This window comes from Salmo trutta, chromosome 16 (assembly GCF_901001165.1).
Source record: "Salmo trutta chromosome 16, fSalTru1.1, whole genome shotgun sequence".
In the NCBI taxonomy this organism is placed as follows: domain Eukaryota; kingdom Metazoa; phylum Chordata; class Actinopteri; order Salmoniformes; family Salmonidae; genus Salmo; species Salmo trutta.
The window spans coordinates 59,151,294-59,175,004 of record NC_042972.1 but is presented as its reverse complement, the minus strand read 5'-3'; the positions used below and the strand labels follow the sequence as shown (position 1 = coordinate 59,175,004).

The window sequence follows — 23,711 nt, the reverse complement described above, 5'->3', positions numbered from 1 at the left end:
CTGTAGGAACAGGAAGTTTATTTTACTAGCAAGCAAATAAGCATTTGTGGTCAGCACTGACCTACTAGGTAATCATAACAGCTAGAACAGAAATGGGAGAGCTCTCATCGGCTTCATATCCATTGCACAGCAACACAGTCAAGCATTTTTCCAGCTGAATCCTCATTTTCAAGTATATCTGAGTTTGCTAGCAAGCTCAATAGCTAGCTAGCTAAATAGCAAAGTCCTGTCTGTAGATGGCCACCCGCTAGGTAGGTAATGTTTATTAGTTGTCAAATTCACTGGTGTCGCAACATAATAAATACAAATACAACAACAGAAACCGTCAGTTAGCCATAACGCCATGTGAAAGTAGCTGATGCAAACTAGCCACTTGTGAAATGCAGTCCTTAAAAACATCCTCCATCTTGCTAGGTCCTGTGTAGCTCAGTTGGTAGAGCATGGCTCTTGCAAAACCAGGGCTATGAGTTTGTTTCCCATGGGGGACCAGTAAGAAAATGTATGCATTTACTACTGAAAGTCGCTCTGGATAAGAGCATCTGCTAAATGTAAAACATTGAACTAGTTTGTGTCCTGGGATTGTTTACGCTAGGGCAATAGGCAGAAAAGGCATTGACATCAAAAAGCTCAAACTTTTTGCATGCGTCCCATTTAGGGGAAAGGGAAATACCTAGTCAGTTGTACAACTGAATGCCTTCAACTGAAATGTGTCTTCTGCATTTAACCCAACCCCTCTGAATCAGAGAGGTTCTGGGGGCTGCCTTAATTGACATCCACATCTTCGGCACCCGGGGAACAGATTTTTACCTTGTCAGCTCTGGGATTTGATCCAGCAACCATCGCTCTAACCTCTAGGCTACCTGCCGACCCATATTTCCGACTAGAGACTAGTCTCCGTAACGGCCCACTATATTTAACCTACCTCTCATTCCTTACTCCGTCGCTTTTCCACGATCCAAAGCGTTGCCGATTTCAAGTTCTCCTAAAAAGGTCAGCCTGGCTTTTGAAATACAATGCTCCAATCACTCCCCCACCGAATTCCCTCGTTGAGCGCTGACAACGAATGTCCAATGGAGCTACATGGAGGTTGGCAGCCATTCCCCCACTTAACTAAAATATAGATGGGATGCAGATGAAGGCCAACAGGATAAACTTTGGCCCACAGAGCGTAGGCCCCCATTGACAAACTGAGTAATTTCACATTTCCTGGGGCACTCCTTGGCTGTTATCCCCCTGCCAGGAACCAGTTGTTTGCCGCTCTCACCATTAATCACCGGCAGCTGACAGGCTGTCTGACAGGTTGCCGAGTTACTGAGTGGCCCCCAGCTCCTGAGATCCGGAGCTGGGACCTGTCAGGATGCTGCCGAGTGAATGATGGCTAAGCAGCCCCCCTCTCCTCTACCTCTTCTCCACCACTATCTCCCTTCCATCACAACTCCTTCCCTCCCACACTCACAGCCCGTTCTGCTGGGTGTGTTTCCTTAACTCCTATCACCGGGGTAAGGGGAAATAGCTCTAACCCCTACCTGTCACTCGCAGGGGCTGATGGAGTGTGCTGTTTGTCAGCACCATAAGGCAGTCCTGCCTCTTTTGGCTAACTGTGGCAGCGCAGCGCAGCGCAGTTCAAAATATGTTTATCATAGGGCATGTGTCTTCATGTGTCACTGCCGCCGCTAACTGTGGCAGGTCAATTACAGAGCATAGATTAGGAACTGCACACTCCAAAAGGGTTCTTTGGCTGTCCCCATAGGTGAAGCCTTTTTGGTTCCAGGTTGAACCCTTTTGGGTTCCAGGTAGAACCCTCTGTAGAAAGGGTTCTTAATGGAACACAAAAAAGTTCTACCTGATACGAAAAAGGGCTCTTCAAAGGGTTCTCCTATGGGGACAGCCGAAGAACCCTTTTAGGTTCTAGATAACAAAAAAAATTGAAGAGTGTACTGTAAAGAAAAGGCCTTACTGGAGACATTGATTACATAAAAAATATATATATATTTCACCTTTATTTAACCAGGTAGGCCGGTTGAGAACAAGTTCTCATTTACAACTGCGACCTGGCCAAGATAAAGCAAAGCAGTGCGACACAAACAACAACAGAGTTACACATGGAATAAACAAATGCACAGTCAATAACACAATAGAAAAAGTCTATATACAGTGTGTGCAAATGGCGTAAGAAGGTAAGGCAATATATAGGTCATGGTAGCGAAGTAATTACAATTTAGCAGATTAACACTGGAGTGATAGATGTGCAGATGATGATGAGCAAGTAGAAATACTGGTGTGCAAAAGAGCAAAAAAGTAAATGAAAAAAATATGGGGATGAGGTAGGTAGTTGGATGGGCTATTTACAGATGGGCTGTGTATAGCTGCAGCGATCGGTAAGCTGCTCAGATAGCTGATGCTTAAAATTAGTGCGGGAGATATAAGTCTCCAACTTAAGCAATTTTTGCAATTCGTTCCAGTCATTGGCAGCAGAGAACTGGAAGGAAAGGCGGCCAAAGCAGGAGTTGGCTTTGGGGATGACCAGTGAGATATTCCTGCTGGAGAGTGTGCTACGGGTGGGTGTTGTTATTGTGACCAGTGAGCTGAGATAAGGCGGAGCTTTACCTAGCAAAGACTTATAGATGACCTGGAGCCAGTGGGTCTGGCGACGAATAGCCAGAGGGCCAGCCGACGAGAGCATACAGGTCGCAGTGGTGGGTGGTATATGGGGCTTTGGTGACAAAATGGATGGAACTGTGATAGACTGCATCTAATTTGGCAGCGTGAGTGAAGGAGGCTTTGTTGCGAAATAGGAAGCAGATTCTAGATTTAATTTTGGATTGGAGATGTTTAATATCAGTCTGGAAGGAGAGTTTACAGTCTAGCCAGACACCTAGGTATTTGTAGTTGTCCACATATTCTAAGTCAGAATCGTCCAGAGTAGTGATGCTAGTCGGGTGGGCGGGTGCGGGCAGCAATCGGTTGAAGAGCATGCATTTAGTTTTACTGGCGTTTAAGAGCAGTTGGAGGCCACGGAAGGAGTGTTGTATGACATTGAAGCTCGTTTGGAGGTTTGTTAACACAGTGTCCAAAGAAGGGCCAGATGTATACAGAATGATGTCGTCTGCGTAGAGATGGATAAAGGAATCACCCGCAGCAAGAGCGACATCATTGATATATACAGAGAAAAGAGTCGGCCCGAGAATTGAACCCTGTGGTACCAACACAGAGACTGCCAGAGGTCCGGACAACAGGCCCTCCGATTTGACACACTGAACTCTATCTGAGTAGTTGGTGAACCAGGCGAGGCAGTCATTTGAGAAATACTTTCTCTCTCTCCCCCCTCTCTCTCTCCAGTGCCGGGGCTGGAAGGACAGGCTGTTTCATAGCTGTGGACATTATGCTGGATATGGCCGAGAACGAGGGTGTGGTGGACATCTTCAACTGCATCCGCGAACTACGCTCACAAAGGGTTAACATGGTGCAAACCGAGGTTGGTGAAGTAATGTACTGATTAGCTTGTGTGTGGATAGAGGGTAAAGAAGAGAACAGTACTGTATCATAGTTGAAGTATTAGTCATTAAAGTGCCCTGATACATAATGGCACATAATGGTTGTGGCTAATTTCTGCATTACCAAATGTGGAGAGTTACAAACTTCACACACCAGTCAGAGTTATACTTAAACTACATCTTTAATAATAAGAGCTTTGCAAAAGCACTTGACTTTCAATGATACGCTATCTCTAATGAACCATTGAAAGTGACAACACAAAAGTACAAAGATCTTTTATAGCCAGGATACACCCCTCTCAACCTACATGACGAACAACAGATACATAGAATGGTCACAAGGTTAAGATTTGTATGAAAGATATCTATAAAACATAGCAGACAGCAACTGCTGTGTCAACAGTTTTCATTGTATAGACCAGTGTCTGGGCCTCTTACTCCAAACTGGAACCGTCTCTACCTGGTACGGTATAGAACAGAGCCATTAGCTCATGTTATCTGGAATGCTCTTTAGGCTTTATTACCCAAAGACATCGTAAATCTCCTCTGTCAGTGTTATCTCATAGAGGCCCATCCTCAGTAAAACACACACAATAGTTAACAGAATACTCTATTCTGTTGAAAAAAACAACCATTATAATCCAATACAAGCATTATAACATAATCTTGCAAATTTCCACGACATGGTACATAAAAAAATGGTACAGTGTTTAAAAGTGCAGTTAGCCAATTAGCATAGCATTATCCATCCTTATACCTAGCGTTAACATGGTATTTTTAGGTTAGCCTTAGCATTAGCCATTCACATGTTATTTTGTTCAATGGTACTGATAGTAATTACTAGCATTTACACAGTTAGCATTAGCCATCCTCATACCAAGTGTAAAGGGAGTGCAACCAAAGTTCAAAGTCATAGCAAGTCTGTTAGCGTAGCATTTGCCATCACCATGGCAAAGGGTTAAGAAGGCTCAAATAGTAGCCTGCTATGGCTACTCTTTCCCAGACAATCACCAGACTGATCCTATGTCATAACGCACTGCCCACAGTTAGTTGTTCTGCATGAAATATTCAGCAGGGATATTTTAAAGTGCGTCATATGGAGGGACACTGTAAAACATAGAAATAGGATATTGTAAAGCTTAGACATGATAATGTAAGGTGAGTCATATGCAGGGAGAGTCTAAAGCGTAGAAATGTTATCTGGGAAAAGCCCCCCAGACCTTGAAACCAGATTCTTTTTCTATGGTCTATAAGCCTGGGCCTTATCTGCCAGACAGGCCATTCCAGGCTATTAGGGTTACATTTTCCAGTGGATCACGCAGTCAGTGATGAAAGTGGTTCTTAGTGGAGAAACAGCACCTGTGAGATAGTGTGTGTGTTTGAGATCAACTACATTTCAGCCGGGCCAAACAGAATCACTGATCTACAAATCACCTTGCATCCCAACTAACTACTGATTATTTTATAAAGATTAACAATTCTGTGATTCCCATCTTTCTCAAACTACTCCCCTCAAATACTCTGAGTGCTACTTCAATGTCAATAGTGAGAACAACAAAAGGGCTAATAGTAAATACGCATCAGTATTCTCCATAACTACTACTGTTTCATTAACTTATGTGTACCCACTAGACTGATATACATTGTATATTCTCAATGACTCTGCGACTAGCAACCATTCGTACAAACCATCAGCAAGCGTGATATCACTTCTAATCAAATGTGTGTGGTGTCTCCTCTGATATATTTCCCAAGCCAGGCGAGCCTAGCTACCTCTGGAGAGTTCTCAGTCATGCATCTTCCATCCCAATGATCCTATTAATATTAAATACATGCTGAATAATAGATAACTTAGTTCGCACACATTTTTATTCTGTGAATGAGTTTGCAAGTGTATTTGCTAAGTGAGGGTTACAACCGTGGGAGTTTCCAGTCACCCTTAAATAACGGTAATACAACAGCAAACTCAAGTTGTTCTCCACATTACCTTCTCTGGTAAACACACACTATATCAAATACAATCTAAGTTTATTTGTTTCATGCACAGGATACAGAAGGTGTAAATCATACAGTGAAGTGGTTACTTGCATATTTGCATCGTAGAAATATAAAAAACAGAAAGTGTCCAGATTATAAATATTTTATCATTATTAGATGACACTTACCCAGACACACTTGTCTAAATTGATGGGTCATGTGAATAAAATGCTATATCCACCCCCAGCCACAACTAGCTAAGTGGATGGGTCACTATTTTGTTTAGACATGTAGCTAGCTAGGTAGCTAGGCAATGAACTGACGTAATAACAACTCATACTACTACCAATACAAACTGATTGTCATAGCTGTAGTATGAATCTGCAGGTAGCTAATGCTAACCAACTAGGTTCAATGTTAGCTAGCTAACATTAGGCTATAACTAGCAATGCAAATGGATTTCTGATTTGAATAATATTACTACAGAGATCATACACGTAATGTTAGCTAGTGAGACAGCATGCTAACGTCTGCTAGCTAGCTAACAGTAAGCTTTAACTTGCAATGAAAATGACTTTCTGACAAAATTAAAAACATGTATAATATCTGAGAATGTAGCTAGACTCTTACCTGTATACATGGATGAATGCTTCTTCACGGTAGACTGCAACCATTTAATTCTGTTTTGTTTTTCACCAATTCTCTTTTGGGTCGTGTCAAGTCATTCCGGTTCACACTGACTGTGGCATGTGTGGAAAGTAGCACGTCACAACTTCTTCCAACTGATCTGTCAATAGCATCTGTTAAATTTAGGGCGTCCATGTTGTTGAGAAAAGTAGCAGAACTTTTTAAGTTCTCAATGGCTAACGTTATACATTTAAAAAAAGATGCGGTAGAAAGGATTATCAACGCATACTGAGCAGCTCACATTGTAGTAAGAAGCATGCTACCTGGCAGACCAATCCAAACTCATCTCCCGCCATGTCCATAACATCCATTATCTCAGCCAATCATGGCTAGTGGGAATGTTCCTGCCTTTTTCCGTGGCTAAACCAACTAGGCTCGTAATTGAACAATTTTATTTGTATTTACAGATGGAATACAAGTTTGTTATTAAGGCACATGAAACTTCACATGTTCCAGGACTTTCTGCAAAACAAAACGCATTTTGATGAAAAAAATGCCTCTCCTGTGAACGGTTAACATATATCAATGGAGGCTTTTCAGAGAAGGAAGAGGAATACCATCCTACTCTGTGAATTTCATAAAAATAAAAAAAAGTGAAACATTAAATAAATATATATCCTTTTTAGATGAAACTATAATACATATACAGTGGGGGGAAAAAGTCTTTGATCCCCTGCTGATTTTGAATGTTTGCCCACTTGCAAAGAAATGATCAGTCTATAATTTTAATAGTAGGTTTATTTGAACAGTGAGGGACAGAATAACAACAAAAAATCCAGAAAAACGCATGTCAAAAATGTTATAAAATGATTTCCATTTTAATGAGGGAAATAAGTATTTGACCCCTCTGCAAAATATGACTTCGTACTTGGCAAAACCCTTGTTGGCAATCACAGAGGTCAGACGTTTCTTGTAGTTGGCCACCAGGTTTGCACACATCTCAGGAGGGATTTTGTCCCACTCCTCTTTGCAGATCTTCTCCAAGTCATTAAGGTTTCGAGGCTGACGTTTGGCAACTCGAACCTTCAGCTCCCTCCACAGATTTTCTATGGGATTAAGGTCTGGAGACTGGCTAGGCCACTCCAGGACCTTAATGTGCTTCTTCTTGAGCCACTCCTTTGTTGCCTTGGCCGTGTGTTTTGGGTCATTGGCATGCTGGAATATCCAGCCACGACCCATTTTCAATGCCCTGGCTGAGGGAAGGAGGTTCTCACCCAAGATTTGACGGTGTCACGTCCTGACCAGTAAAGGGGTTATTTTGTTATTATACACTGCTCGAAATAAAGGGAACACTTAAACAACACAATGTAACTCCAAGTCAATCACACTTCTGTGAAATCAAACTGTCCACTTAGGAAGCAACACTGATTGACAATAAATTTCACATGCTGTTGTGCAAATGGAATAGACAACAGGTGGAAATTATAGGCAATTAGCAAGACACCCCCAATAAAGGAGTGGTTCTGCAGGTGGGGACCACAGACCACTTCTCAGTTCCTATGCTTCCTGGCTGATGTTTTGGTCACTTTGAATGCTGCCGGTGCTTTCACTCTAGTGGTAGCATGAGACGGAGTCTACAACCCACACAAGTGACTCAGGTAGTGCAGCTCATCCAGGATGGCACATCAATGCGAGCTGTGGCAAGAAGGTTTGCTGTGTCTGTCAGCGTAGTGTCCAGAGCATGGAGGCGCTACCAGGAGACAGGCCAGTACATCAGGAGACGTGGAGGAGGCTGTAGGAGGGCAACAACCCAGCAGCAGGACCGCTACCTCCGCCTTTGTGCAAGGAGGAGCAGGAGGAGCACTGCCAGAGCCCTGCAAAATGACCTCCAGCAGGCCACAAATGTGCATGTGTCTGCTCAAACGGTCAGAAAAAGACTCCATGAGGGTGGTATGAGGGCCCGACGTCCACAGGTGGGGGTTGTGCTTACACCGTGCAGGACGTTTGGCATTTGCCAGAGAACACCAAGATTGGCAAATTCGCCACTGGCGCCCTGTGCTCTTCACAGATGAAAGCAGGTTCACTGTCCAGGAGTTGGCGGATGCTTTAGTCCAGGTCTGGGGGGAGATCCCTCAGGAGACCATCCTCCACCTCATCAGGAGCATGCCCAGGCGTTGTAGGGAGGTCATACAGGCACGTGGAGGCCACACACACTACTGAGCCTCATTTTGACTTGTTTTAAGGACATTACATCAAAGTTGGATCAGCCTGTAGTGTGGTTTTCCACTTTAATTTTGAGTGTGACTCCAAATCCAGACCTCCATGGGTTGATAAATTGGATTTCCATTGATTATTTTTGTGTGATTTTGTTGTCAGCACATTCAACTATGTAAAGAAAAAAGTATTTAATAAAATTATTTCATTCATTCAGATCTAGGATGTGTTATTTTTTTTTTTTGAGCAGTATAGTTTGGTCAGGACGTGGCAGGGGGTGTTTGTTTTTGTGGTTCGGTGTTTGTTGGTATTTGTGTTTTGTAGAGGGGTGTTTGTTTAGATTAGTCCAGGGTTTTTGGTTAGGTTCTATGTTGTGTATTTCTATGTTAGATCTAGGGTGTTTAGGTCTATGTTTAGTTAATTGGGATTGGGCCTTCAATTGGAGGCAGCTGTTCCTCGTTGCCTCTGATTGAAGGTCCTATGTATAGGGGTGTGTTTGTTATGGGAATTGTGGGAGGTTGATTTTGCATTGCTGTGTGTTGTCCATTCGGTTTCTTGTTTTTGTTTAAGTGTTCAATAAATGTTAAAAATGAGCACTCAACCCGATGCGCCTTGGTCCACTTCCTACGACGACAGTTACAGACGGTACATGGCCCCGTCCATCGTCCCTTTGATGCGGTGAAGTTGTCCTGTCCCCTTAGCAGAAAAACACACCCAAAGCATAATGTTTCCACTTCCACGTTTGACAGTGGAGATGGTGTTCTTGGGGTCATAGTCAGCATTCCTCCTCCTCCAAACACGGCGAGTTGAGTTGATGTCAAAGAGCTCCATTTTAGTCTCATCTGACCACAACACTTTCACCAGTTGTCCTCTGAGTCATTCAGATGTTCATTGGCAAACTTCAGACGGGCATGTATATGTATTCTTGAGCAGGTGGACCTTGCGGGCGCTGCAGGATTTCAGTCCTTCACGGCGTAGTGTGTTACCAATTGTTTTCTTAGTGACTATAGTCCCAGCTGCCTTGAGATCATTGACAAGATCCTCCCGTGTATTTCTGGGCTGATTCCTCACCGTTCTCATGATCTTTGCAACTCCACGAGGTGAGATCTACACAAGCAGACCTACGCTTGTAGACCTACACAAGCATTCCAGCCTTGTGTAGGTCTACAATCTTGTCCCAGACATCCTTGGAGAGCTCTTTGTTCTTGGCCATGGTGGAGAGATTGGAATCTGATTGATTGATTGCTTCTGTGGACAGGTGTCTTTTTTTACAGGTAACAAGCTGCGGTTAGGAGCACTCCCTTTAAGTGTGCTCTAATCTCAGCTCGTCACCTGTATAAAAGACACCTGGGAGCCAGAAAGCTTTCTGATTGAGAGGGGGTCAAATACTTATTTCCCTCGTTAAAATGCAAATCAATTTATAACATGTGTTTTTCTGGATTTTTTTGTTGTTATTCTGTCTCTCACTGTTCAAATAAACCTACCATTAAAATTATAGACTGATCCTTTCTTTGTCAGTGGGCAAGCGTACAAAATCAGCAGGGGATCAAATACTTTTTTCCCCCACTGTATTCACATCATCAAATAACTGATTAAAACACTGTTTTGCAATTAAGGTCTACAGTAACCTCAACCACACTGTCTGGGGTAGCACCATGGTGTAGCCTGAGGACTGCTATTTTCTGTCCTCTTGACTTCAATACAAAACCTAGGAGGCCCATGGTTTTAACCCCTTCCATAGACTTAGAGAGAGAGAGAGACTGTGTATAGCGCTGCAGGAGTATCTTAATTTGAGTCAGGTAGATTTTATTTTGTCTCACGTTCACTTACTTAGCTAGCTAATGCAGCTAGCTACTGTAATTTTGCCTATTTAAACACCCGGTTCAAACAGAGAGGAATGCTATTTATGTTAGTTAGCTGGCTAAGGCTATCCAACACTGGAACTCTTCCAAGTCAAAGTAAGCCTTTGGTTTTATTAATTTATTGCCACTGCGGCTAAACTGCTAAACTGCTTGCTGTACATTGTAGTGTGATTGTAGCGGGTTTACTAACGTGTTAGTTCTAGTAGCTATGTTGAGTATAACCATAGCTAATATGGTAACAACGATGTAAACTGTGTGTAACGGTTAGCAATTATGGTTTGAAGGTTTGAGTTGGAAAGTTTATGCCTGGTGTCAGACATCAGTTGTGTTGTGCTCTAAAGTCGTGAAGGGAAAAGGTTAGAGGAGGAGTGCGCGTAGATGCAAAAAGGAATTATATAACAAGCAAAGTGATGACGCTGTTTTTATGTGGCTGCTATGAAAGTGATCTGTTGAAAAACCTTTCTTAATGGAAGCAAACGGAACAAAACAGGGATAAATCCACCTGAGTTTGCCTAATAGAAACTCTCGTTTGCAACTGTTTGGACTAATACTCATAACAAAAAATGTCCTCCCTAATCTTAAACAGCATCGACCGCCACTGATATACATTTTTTTGCTCAAACCTTCTCTGGGACGGATTGAATGGTTTCGTGGGCCCACGGGCCGGATGTTACTCACCCCTGTTCTAATGCCAGTGAAATTTTGTATAGTTGAGTGAAAATATGCATAATGCTATTCATGCTATTCAATGGCTGAGATTTTGGAGAGGCTTTAAAACCTCTTACATCTAGACGTTCCGCTAGCGGAACACCTGCTCCAATATCCAATGATGGGCGTGGAGCGAAATACAAACTCCTCTAAAATCCGAAAACTTCAATTTTTCAACAATATGACTATTTTACACCATTTTAAAGACAAGACTCTCCTTTATCTAACCACACTGTCCGATTTCAAAAAAGCTTTACAGCGAAAACAAAACATTAGATTATGTCAGCAGAGTACCCAGCCAGAAATAATCAGACACCCATTTTTCAAGCTAGCATATAATGTCACAAAAAGCAAAACCACAGCTAAATGCAGCACTAACCTTTGATGATCTTCATCAGATGACAACCCTAGGACATTATGTTATACAATACATGCATGTTTTGTTCAATCAAGTTCATATTTATATCAAAAACCAGCTTTTTTACATTAGCATGTGACGTTCAGAACTAGCATTCCCCCCGCAAACTTCTGGTGAATTTACTAAATTACTCACGATAAACATTCACAAAAAACACAACAATTATTTTAAGAATTATAGATTATAGATACAGAACTCCTCTTTGCACTCGATATGTCCGATTTTAAAATAGCTTTTCGGTGAAAGCACATTTTGCAATATTCTCAGTAGATAGCCCGGCATCACAGGGCTAGCTATTTAGACACCCAGCAAGTTTAGCCTTCACCAAACTCCGATTTACTATTAGAAAAGTTTGATTACCTTTGGTGTTCTTTGTCAGAATGCACTTCCAGGACTTCTAATTCAATAACAAATGTTGGTTTGGTCCCAAATAATCCATTGTTATATCCAAACAGCGGCGTTTTGTTCGTGCGTTCAAGACACTATCAGAATGGTAAAGAAGGGTTACGAGCACGACGCATTTCGCGACAAAAAATGTCTAAATATTCCATTACCGTACTTCGAAGCATGTCAACCGCTGTTTAAAATAATTTTAATGCTAATTTTCTCGTAAAAAAGCGATAATATTCCAACCGGGAGTCGTTGTATCCGTTCAAAGACGATAGAATAAAAACATGGGGTCGTCTCGTGCACGAGCATGAGTCCCATTGTCCGCTGATAGACCACTTAGCAAATGCGCTAAAGCTTTTCAGCCAGGGCTTGGAATTACGTCATTCAGCTTTTTGCCGCCTTCTGAGAGCCCATGGGAGCCGTAGGAAGTGTCACGTAACAGCAGAGATCCCCTGTATTGGATAGAGATGATCAAGGAGGGCAAGAAATGGTCAGAGAGGGCTCATCCTGTTTGGAATCTTCTCAGGTTTTGGCCTGCCAAATGAGTTCTGTAAATACTCACAAACACCATTCAAACAGTTTTAGAAACTTTGGAGTGTTTTCTATCCAAAGCTAATAATTATATGCATATTCCAGTTTCTGGGCAGGAGTAATAATCAGATTAAATCGGGTACGTTTTTTATCCGGCCGTGAAAATACTGCCCCCTATCCATAACAGGTTAATATCTCTGGCCACTTGATGAACTTAATGCAACCACTGTTGAGCCACAAACAGCCTCTTGAACTTCTTATATGGCTGCCTTTTTTTCTGCGGTTCACTTTCTTCTCCATAAGAGATTTCTTTACATGCTTCAAACTGCAAATGTATGCAATGTGCTTTTCAGGCTATGAAACCGTTTCATCACAGAGCATGAGGCTATGTGGTTATGTGTTTAAAATGTTTTGTTCTGCCTAAGGAGAACTGTGTAAGATTTGACGTATTGATGTTCATCCACTTGCTGTAGGTTATTCCACATGTGTAATTACTCATGTTCTAACATATTTTCTTGTTCCACTATGTAATTAATATTTTGTAATTACATGTCTTAGAGTCACCTGTGAATTAACATGTTAATTAGGGATAGGGGGCAGTATTTTCACATCCGGATGAAAAGCATACCCAAAGTAAACTGCCTGTTACTCAGGCCCAGAAGCTTGGATATGCATATGATTAGCACACTCTGAAGTTTCTAAAACTGTTAGAATAATGTCTGTGAGTATAACAAAACTGATTTGGCAGGCAAAACCCCGAGCACAATCCATCCAGGGAATTCTTTTTTTGAGGAAATTGTGTTTTCCAATGCGTTTCTATGGGAAACCTGATTTATTAGGGCCCAGATTGCAGTTCCTATGGCTTCCACTAGATGTCAACAGTCTTTAGAAATTGATCAATGCTTTTCTTTTGAGAAATTAAGAAGTAGTCCTCTTCTTTTCATGTGTCACTCAGAAGGTCTCAAGTCTTTCGTTGCGCGTGAACAGGACCGCTCTCCATGTTATTTTTCTTCGGTATTGGAAACGGTTTATCCCGTCTTAAATTGAATCAATTATTTAAATTTTAGGATACCTGAGGTTGGATTAGGAACGTTGTTTGAAATGTTTGGACCAAGTTTACAGGTAACTTATTAGATACTTTGTAGTCATTGGAACCGATGTATTTCTGAATCAAACGCGCCAAATAAATTGACATTTTTTGGATATAAAAAAGGAATTTATCGAACAAAACGACCATTCATTGTTTCACTGAGACATTTGAGATTGCAAAAAGATGAAGATCTTCAAAGGTAAGGCATTTATTAAATAGTTATTTTTGACTTTCGTGTCGCACCTGCCTGGTTGAAAGTGGTTTTCATGTTTTTGTATGCGGGCGCTGTCCTCAGATAATTGCATGGTATGCTTTCGCCGTAAAGCCTTTTTGAAATCTGACACAGAGGCTGGAATAACAAGAAGTTAAGCTTTATTTTCATGTATTACACTTATATTTTCATGAATGTTGAATATTTATATTTCTGTAGTTTGAATTTGGCGCTCTGCAGTTTCACTGGATGTTGTCAAATCTATCCCGCTAACGGGATTTGAGCGGGATTCGAGCTTAACCTCTTGCGTATATCCTACCACTGGGGGCGCCACAGCGCATTTTGGAAAAAATTTGTTCCCATTTTCAACGGCCTACTAATCAAACTCAGAAGCCAGGAAATGCATATACTTATTTTATATGGATAGAAAACACCCTAAAGTTTCTAAAACTGTTTGAATGGTGTCTGTGAGTATAACAGAACTCGTATGGCAGTCAAAACCCCGAGACCGATTGAACCAGGAAGTGGGATTCTGAATTGTGGACTCAACTTCACAGCCTTCCCTGTAATTCACAACGTGAAAAAATGATAATTGAGCACTTTCCAGTGCTTCCACTAGATGTCCCCAGTCTTTACAAAGTGTTTTGAGGCTTCTGCTGTCGAAACTCAGTGCAGGAGACGATGTGGCAATTGGTCACAGTAGGAGGGCCATCAGCATTGTGACATCGGCGGCAGTGTCTGCCCCCACCTTTGGAAACGTTTTGAAACACAATGAAATCGTCCCACTCGAATCTGATTGGCTCTCTTGTTGAAACAGGCCCTGAAGATTAATGTTATACAACGTTTGACATGTTTGAACGAACCTACAGGAGGGAAAAAAGTCATTTTTCGTTAGCCAAGTCCCACGCCCGTATCAACATTTGGATACAGCCTTCTGACGCGCTAACAACAGCAAGCTAATTGAACATAAAGGATGGACTTTTTCGACCGAAAATACATTTGTCGTGGACCTGGGATCCCTGGAAGTGCTTTCTGATGAAGACAACTAAAGGTGAGGGATTATTGGCAATATTATACAAGATCAGATGTGATGTGCGATTGTTCCAAGATGGCGACGAGCTAGGCTTTCTAGCTCATTTTCTGAGTATCGCATCCCCTTTTATCTCAAAGTGTGATTACCCTGTAAAGTTAATTTAAAATCTGTTATGACGGGTGTTTTCAAGAGATATTCATCTATAAATCTTAGATTGACAATATAAAAAAAAAAATCGTTTTCGAATAGTAATTTATAAAATTGTAGCACTGTTTCCCGGGACGCATTTTATGGGAAAATAGTTAGTCAACGTCAGGTGCCGATGTAAAATGCTGTTTTTATATAGAAATATGACCTTTATTGAACAAAAGATTGCATGCTGTGTGTAACATGATGTCCTAGGTGTGTCATCTGATGAAGTTTGTAAAAGGTTAGTGCTGCATTTAGCTGTTTTTTGGTTATATGTGATGCATGTGCTTGGTCGGAAAATTCATATGATGCTACTTTTACCATGTACTCCTCTAACATAATCTAATATTGTGCTTTTCCTGTAAAACCTTTTTGAAATCGGACAACGAGGGTCGATTCAAGAGAGGTGTATCTATAAAACGATATGAGACAGTCCTATATTTGAAAAAATATATATATTGAATTTCGTTATGCTAATGTCGCTAGGAGTTTTTCGCTGGAAAATGATCCCGCTAACGGGATGAGAGTCTCAAGAGGTTTGGGATTCCTAAGAGGTTTTAATAAGTTCAAACAAAATCTGACCTTGTTACATGTACCAACAAGGTGCCAATACCATTAAATCCACATGTAATATCAGGGTTGATTAAATAGGCTAGGACCGGTAACAATAATTGTAACAAGAACACAGTGGGCTCCATCATTCTTACATGGAAGAAGTTTAGAACCACCAAAACTGTGTGTACCCCCTGTCATTAACTACCAGTAATTTTCTATTTGTATATTTCTATGACCTGGCTTAAAGGACCAGTTAAAAATGTGATTTCCCTGTGTTTTGTATGTACAATGACTTCAGAAAGTATTCAAATCCCTTGACTTTTTCCACATTTTGTTACATTACAGCCTTATTCTAAAATTATTATTTTTTTAAATCCCTCATCAATCTACACACAATAACCCATAATGACAAAGTAAAAACAGTACGTTGTTGAAGCACATTTGGCAGTGATTACAGCATTGATACTTCTTGGCTATGACACTACAAGCTTGGCACACCTGTATTTGGGGAGTTTCTCCCATTCTTCTCTGCAGATGATCTCAAGCTCTGTCAGGGTGGATGCACAGCTATTTTCAGGTCTTTACAGAGATGTTTGATTGGGTTCAAGTCCGGGCTCTCGCTGGGCCACTCAAGGACATTCAGAGACTTGTCCACTCCTGCGTTGTCTTGGCTGTGTGCTTAGGGTTGTTTCCTTTTGGAAGGTGAACCTTCACCCCAGTCTGAGGACCTGAGCACTATGGAGCAGGTTTTCATCAAGGATCTCTCTGTACTTTGCTCCGTTCATCTTTGCCTCGATCCTGGCTAGTCTCACAGTCCCTGCCGCTGAAAAATGTCACCACAGCATGATGCTACCACCACCATGCTTCACCGTATGGATGGTGCCAGGGTTCTTCCAGACATGATGCTTGGCATTCAGGCCAAAGAGTTCAATCTTGGTTTCATCAGACCAGAGAATCTTGTTTCTCATGGTCTGAGAGTCTTTAGGTGCATTTTTGTAAACTCCAAGAGGGCTGTCGTGTGCCTTTTACTGAGGAGTGTCTTCCATCTTGCCACTCTACCATAAAGGCCTGATTGGTGGAGTGTTGCAGAGATGGTTGTCCTTCTGGGAGGTTCTCCCATCTTCATAGAGGAACTCTAGAGCTCTGTCAGAGTGACCATCTTGTATTTGATCACCTATCTGAATGAGGCGCTTCTCCCCCATCAATGAGCTTGACACCTTGATAAGTTCCTTTCCTGAGGATGGCTCACCCCTCACAATTCTGGGTGACTTTAACCTCCCTACGTCCACCTTTGACTCATTTCTCTCTGCCTCCTTCTTTCCACTCCTCTCCTCTTTTGGCCTCACCCTCTCACCGTCCCCACCTACTCACAAGGCAGGCAATACGCTTGACCTCATCTTTACTAGATGCTGTTCTTCTACTAATCTCACTGCAACTCCGCTCCAAGTCTCCGACCACTACCTTGTATCCTTTTCCCTCTCGCTCTCCTCCAACACTACTCACTCTGCCCCTACTCAGATATTATCGCAACCTTCGCTCTCTCTCTCCTGCTACTCTCTCCTCTTCCATCCTATCATCTCTTCCCTCTGCTCAATCCTTCTCCAACCAATCTCCTGATTCTGCCTCCTCAACCCTCCTCTCCTCCCTTTCTGCATCCTTTGACTCTCTATGTCCCCATCCTCCCGGCCGGCTCGGTCCTCCCCTCCTGCTCCGTGGCTTGACGACTCATTGCGAGCTCACAGAACAGGGCTCCGGGCAGCCGAGCGGAAATGGAGGAAAACTAGCCTCCCTGCGGACCGGGCATCTTTTCACTCCCTTCTCTCCACATTTTCTTCCTCTGTTTCTGCTGCTAAAGCCACTTTCTACCACTCTAAATTCCACGCATCTGCCTCTAACCCTAGGAAGCTCTTTGCCACCCTCTCCTCCCTCCTGAATCCTCCTCCCCCTCCCCCCCCTCCTCCCTCTCTGCGGACGACTTTGTCAACCATTTTGAAAAGAAGGTTGACGACATCCGATCCTCGTTTGCTAAGTCAAACGACACCGCTCGTCCTGCTCACATTGCCCTACCCTATGCTTTGACCTCTTTCTCCCCTCTCTCTCCAGATGAAATTTTGCGACTTGTGACGGCCGGCCGCCCAACAACCTGCCCACTTGACCCTATCCCCTCCTCTCTTCTCCAGACCATTTCCCGAGACCTTCTCCCTTACCTCACCTCGCTCATCAACTCATCCTTGACCGCTGGCTACGTCCCTTCCATCTTCAAGAGAGCGAGAGTTGCACCCCTTCTCAAAAAACCTACACTCGATCCCTCCGATGTCAACAACTACAGACCAGTATCCATTCTTTCTTTACTCTCCAAAACTCTTGAGCGTGCTGTCCTTGGCCAGCTCTCTTGCTATCTCTCTCCGAATGACCTTCTTGATCCAAATCAGTCAGGTTTCAAGACTGGTCATTCAACTGAGACTGCTCTTCTCTGTGTCACGTAGGCTCTCCACACTGCTAAAGCTAACTCTCTCTCCTCTGCTCTCATCCTTCTAGACCTATCTGCTGCCTTTGATACTGTGAACCATCAGATCCTCCTCTCCACCCTCTCCGAGTTGGGCATCTCCGGCGCGGCTCACTTTTGGATTGCGTCCTACCTGACAGGTCGCTCCTACCAGGTGGCATGGCGAGAATCCGTCTCCGCACCACGTGCTCTCACCACTGGTGTCCCCCAGGGCTCAGTTCTAGGCCCTCTCCTATTCTCGCTATACACCAAGTCACTTGGCTCTGTCATATCCTCACATGGTCTTTCCTATCATTGCTACACAGACGACACACATTTAATCTTCTCCTTTCCCCCTTCTGATAACCAGGTGGTGAATCGCATGTCTGCATGTCTGGCAGACATATCAGTGTGGATGACGGATCATGACCTCAAGCTGAACCTCGGCAAGACGGAGCTGCTCTTCCTCCCGGGGAAGGACTGCCCGTTCCATGATCTCGCCATCACGGTTGACAACTCCATTGTGTCCTCCTCCCAGAGTGCTAAGAGCAGAGTGCTAAGATCCTTGGCGTGACCCTGGACAACACCCTGTCGTTCTCCGCTAACATCAAGGCGGTGACCCGATCCTGTAGGTTCATGCTCTACAACGTTCGCAGAGTACGACCCTGCCTCACACAGGAAGCGGCGCAGGTCCTAATCCAGGCACTTGTCATTTCCCGTCTGGATTACTGCAACTCGCTGTTGGCGGGGCTCCCTGCCTGTGCCATCAAACCCCTACAACTCATCCAGAACGCCGCAGCCCGTCTGGTGTTCAACCTTCCCAAGTTCTCTCACGTCACCCTGCTCCTCCGCACACTCCACTGGATTCCAGTTGAAGCTCGCATCTGCTACAAGACCATGGTGCTTGCCTACGGAGCTGTGAGGGGAACGGCACCTCCGTACCTTCAGGCTCTGATCAGTCCCTACACCCAAAGAAGGGCACTGCGTTCATCCACCTCTAGCCTGCTCGCCTCCCTACCTCTGCGGAAGCACAGTTCCCTCTCAGCCCAGTCAAAATTGTTCGCTGCTCTGGCACCCCAATGGTGGAACAAGCTCCCTCACGACGCCAGGACAGCGGAGTCAATCACCACCTTCCGGGGACACCTGAAACCCCACCTTTTTAAGGAATACCTGGGATAGGATTAAGTAATCCTTCTAACCCCCCCTACCCTCCCCCCCAAAATATATAGATGTACTATTGTAAAGTGGTTGTTCCACTGGATATCATAAGGTGAATGCACCAATTTGTAAGTCGCTCTGGATTAGAGTGTCTGCTAAATGACGTAAATGTAATGCTCAGTTTGGCCAGGCGGCCAGCTCTAGGAAGAGTTTTGGTTGTTCTAAACTTCTTCCATGTAAGAATGATGGAGCCCACTGTGTTCTTGGGACCTTAAATGCTGCATCTATTTTTTGGTACCCTTCCCCAGATCTGTGCCTCGACACGATGCTGTCTCAGAGCTCTACGGACAATTCCTTAGACCTCATGGCTTGGTTTTTGCTCTGACATGCACTGTCAAATGTGGGACCTTATAAAGACAGGTGCCTTTGCAAATCATGTCCAATCAATTGAATTGACCACAGGTGGACTCCAATCAAGTTGTAGATAAAGCTCAAGTATGATCATTTGAAACAGGATGAATCTCGTAGCAAAGGGAATGAATACTTATGTAAATAAGGTATTTGTTTTTTATTTTTAATACATTCTAATACATACATTGTCATTATGGTGTATTGTGTGTAGATTCCTGAGTTTTTTAAATGTATTTAATACATTTTAGAATAAGGCTGTAACGTAACAAAATGTGAAAAAAGTCAAGGGGTCTGAATACTTTCCGAAGGCACCATATGACACCCCCTCGGGCCTTGCTGCTTAATTAAGTATCTCCTATGTAACTACATTGTTGTTACTTGACACTTGATTCAGTATACCCTTTGAGCCAGGTAATAACACAGAAATAAACTCATCTAAAATAACCAGTAGTTAATCACAGGGTGTGTTTCCAGGTCCTAGACTATTTACATCATCAGAGCAACCCGGTATTACTGGTGGATTTGATGGTAATGGCACCATGTAGTTACATGTAACTATGTCAGATTTTGGTTTGCGTTATTAACATGGTAATTCACAGGTGACTATCAAACATGTAATTACAAAACATTAGTTACATAGTATAACAAGAAAATGTGTAACATCAGTAATTACATATGTGGAATAACCTTCAGCAAGTGGATGTGTAATTACTTAGTCATCCAATTGTGTTAACTAATACCGCTACAACCCTATTACATAGTAATACCTATGTAACTACTATGTTGGTGATATAGTTATTACTGTGTAGTTGCATAGTAATAGTGGTAACTTAATGTAAAGTGTTGCAGACAACTAATTATGGTTTTGTATATCAGTGTACAAACTGTCAGAGTTGGACTTGTTACCTGTATGTTCTGCTCTGTTCTCAAAACATTTCAACAGTACATGTGGATTGAGTCTAATGAATAGGGTCCAACTAGTGGTTGAAGTGCTGTAAATAAAGTGGCCTTTTGTGTGTTGGTGTTGACCTAAAGGGTAGAAATACATTAACCTCTTTTGTCATCGCATGTCATCTCACCTGTTATGTATTATGTCCTACCCCAGGAGCAGTATGTCTTTGTCCACGACGCCATCCTGGAAGCCTGCCTGTGTGGAAACACAGCCATCCCAGTCTGTGAATTCAGAGCCATATACTACAACATTATCAGACTGGACCCACAGACCAACTCTAGCCAAATTAAGGACGAGTTTCAGGTTAGCACTCTCCACTTCTGTCTGTCTGTCCGTCCGCCCTTCTCCTCCTAAGAGGTATGACATTTGCCTTCTCCAAGAACAAGGCTTTGTAGCTACCGTCAGGATGCAGTATGAACTCGGCAGCTAAGCACTTGTGCTCCGTATTCTCTCTGAGATTAATATCCCATCACTGTATCAAGCACAGGTCTCAGATCTGTGATCTGTCTCATAATGTATGATGCATATCTCTCTATCGCTCTCCCAATCTCAATATCTCTCATTCTCCCTCATACATAAGTCATCTGCAGCCTTCGGCTTTAGTGAAGTATTTACACTTGTTGAAGGCACTGACTACCAGTAATGCTGTTATGTTGGAATATGGAAATCAAAGAAAATAGGGGCAGATTATTTGTTTTCGTGGGCTTATTTAGTCACCAATTCATTCTCCACTACTAGTCTGGGCAGTCGATTCAGGGCTATGTCATTGTGAGTGTTGCAGAGGTGGTGGTTTGGTGAATAACGCTAGCAGAGGGAGAAACCTTGCCTGAGACCTGAATATTTGTGTTAGTTCCCAGAGACTAATGTAATGTATACGATTTAGCTTAGAAGAATACTGTATTGTGTCTTGAACATCTCGGGTTGGAAGTTAATACCCAGTAGGTTACAAAAAGTTCACGTGTCGAAGATGGAAATAGTCAGCAACTCTTGTTAAGACAATGTAGGTTTTCTTAAAAAAAAAAAAACTTGTTACGACCTGACAAATAATTGTAAAAATAACGTCTTCGCTCTCCAGACTTTGAACATCGTGACTCCCCGGGTGAGGCCTGAAGACTGTAGCGTGGGACTGCTCCCCCGGAACCATGACAAGAACCGCAGCATGGACGTTCTGTCTGTGGATCGCTGTCTGCCTTTCCTCATCTCTGTTGATGGAGAGTCCAGTAACTACATCAACGCTGCCCTCATGGATGTAAGTTAATCTCTCTCTTTCGCTCTCTCTCTCTCTCTCAACCACTGGTATTGTCCCATGGTGCCAACCCTGCCAATCTGGCACTCTATAGCCAGACTCAAACAAACGCTCAAAGATTTAAAATACTATTTGCAGACTCCCAAGTAGGGTTCAACCATTGGCTTTAGCTTGGCTAAAGATGTCATCCAAACTGGCAGACAGATCAGTTAGTTTGAGATATGCTTTCATACTGTTGTGTTATGACTTAGTACAGGGATTTTATGTTTATTGCATTTGTTGTGGGGATATGTGGAGGCAGAAACTGTGTTTAACAATTAAATGTCATAGTGCAACAGCAATACAAAAGATAAAACAACATCATTTTAACAACTGATCATTATCCAACACACCATTAAGCCATAGCACTGTGATAAATGATGACTGTGAGGCAGCCTCATATGCTCTCAAAGCAGATATATACACACAGATCAGTGCCATTTAAGATGAGGGAGGATGATAGTTTTTTTCATTAAATATACAACCAAATATAGCTAATTCTCTCTCTCTTGTCTTAATAATTTTGGAAGAAATACATTTATTCAAAACTGTTCAACTGTTGTCTATCTCTCTCTTTGAGTCAACTACTCACCACATGTTATGCACTGCAGTGCTAGCTAGCTCTAGCTTATGCTTTCAGTAGTAGATTCATTCTCTAAACCTTTTATTGAGTGGACAACTGGTCAGTTCATGCTACAAGAGCTCTGATAGGTTGGAGGACATCCTCCGGAAGTTGTCATAATTACTGTGTAAGTCTATGGAAGGGGGTGAGAACCATGAGCCTCCTAGGTTTTGTATTGAATTCAATGTACCCAGAGGAGGACAGAAGTTAGTTGTCCTCCGGCTACGCCATGGTGCTACTCTACAGAGTTCTGCTGAGGCTACTTCATTGCAAAACAGTGTGTTTTAGTAAATTATTTGGTGTCATGTGAATATATTTAGTATAGTTTTATCTAAAAAGGATCATTTGTTTAAATGTTTCTAGAAAAAAAAAAATTGCGAGGAGGATGGTCCTACTCTTCCTCCTCTGAGGAGCCTCCTCTGACATAGATCCAGATAAGCTACACAGAGCTGATAAGACAACAACGGCAGACAATAACAAGCACAGAGGTGGAGTTAAATAAAGCCAGCGGTGTCTTTCCCAGACCCGGCCTGCCTGGCAGCAGCGTAAGGATCTGTAGCTGGATTTCTCTTGTCAATGCATTACGGCGCAAGGTTAACACTGTCCGTGGGAGTCCGCCTGCTTTGGCTCTTTATCCTTCGGCCCGAGTTGATCAGGTATTGGAGTCCCTCTCTCTGTCTCTCTCTCCTTCTCTACTGAGGGCTGAAGTACTGTGTTATTGATTTTTTTTCCAGAGCCATAAACAGCCAGCAGCCTTCATCGTAACCCAGCACCCGCTGCCCAACACGGCCGCCGACTTCTGGAGGCTGGTCTTCGACTACAACTGCTCCTCGATAGTCATGCTCAACGAGATGGATGCAGCACAGGTGTGTATTGTTCACCCTCTGGGTTTGCATACACACAGGCATGTGCGCACACACATATATGTGCACGTAAACATGCGCATGCACACACGTCCACACATACACACACAGTGACTTTTCTTATCTCTTTGACTATCGGTCTGCTGTGGAGGTCTTACACATGCTCTATTGCTCTCTGTTCATTCTATTATTATTTATTATCATTATTCATCTATCCCTCCATTGTCATCTCCTCCTCCGGGTCTCACACACAAACAGTTTTATAGGGCAGGACTAGATGCTCTTTTCTCTGCCAGGGGTTTAACTATCCGACATAGCTTCCAGAACCCTCAGACAGACAACTAGATTGAAGCCCAGCAAAGGCCTATTGACGTGAGGGTGAACTTGTTTTAAGAGGTTGGAACCTTTCAAAAGTACTAGACTGGAGGATTGCTCATCATGGCCCTTAGCTGTAGGTGTACCGTGCAGAGGCCAATATGGTCAAAGCTTTTCCTGTGTGTGCACATAACCTTCCATTGATTCCACCCAGCATGTTATCAATGTTTTTCTTTTCTCGTACTTGTATGACCTTGCATTTGAAGTCAATAATGGTGAGTTGGAGATGGTTTTGTTCAAATGGCCAAAGCAATGTGTAGT

The 23,711-nt window shown here is 42.9% G+C and overlaps 1 protein-coding gene across 9 annotated transcripts in view; it reads left to right on the top strand.

Moving 5' to 3' along the window:
• Positions 1-23,711, top strand: part of LOC115151117 (receptor-type tyrosine-protein phosphatase T) — a 587,678-nt gene that overhangs the window by 544,391 nt on the left and 19,576 nt on the right. For all 9 annotated transcript variants that reach the window (XM_029695125.1, XM_029695122.1, XM_029695121.1 and 6 more), the window contains 4 exons: positions 3,340-3,475; positions 20,459-20,608; positions 21,381-21,554; positions 22,947-23,078. In XM_029695125.1, the coding sequence (XP_029550985.1) occupies positions 3,340-3,475; positions 20,459-20,608; positions 21,381-21,554; positions 22,947-23,078 (592 nt within the window). The remainder of the gene's footprint in view (positions 1-3,339; positions 3,476-20,458; positions 20,609-21,380; positions 21,555-22,946; positions 23,079-23,711) is intronic.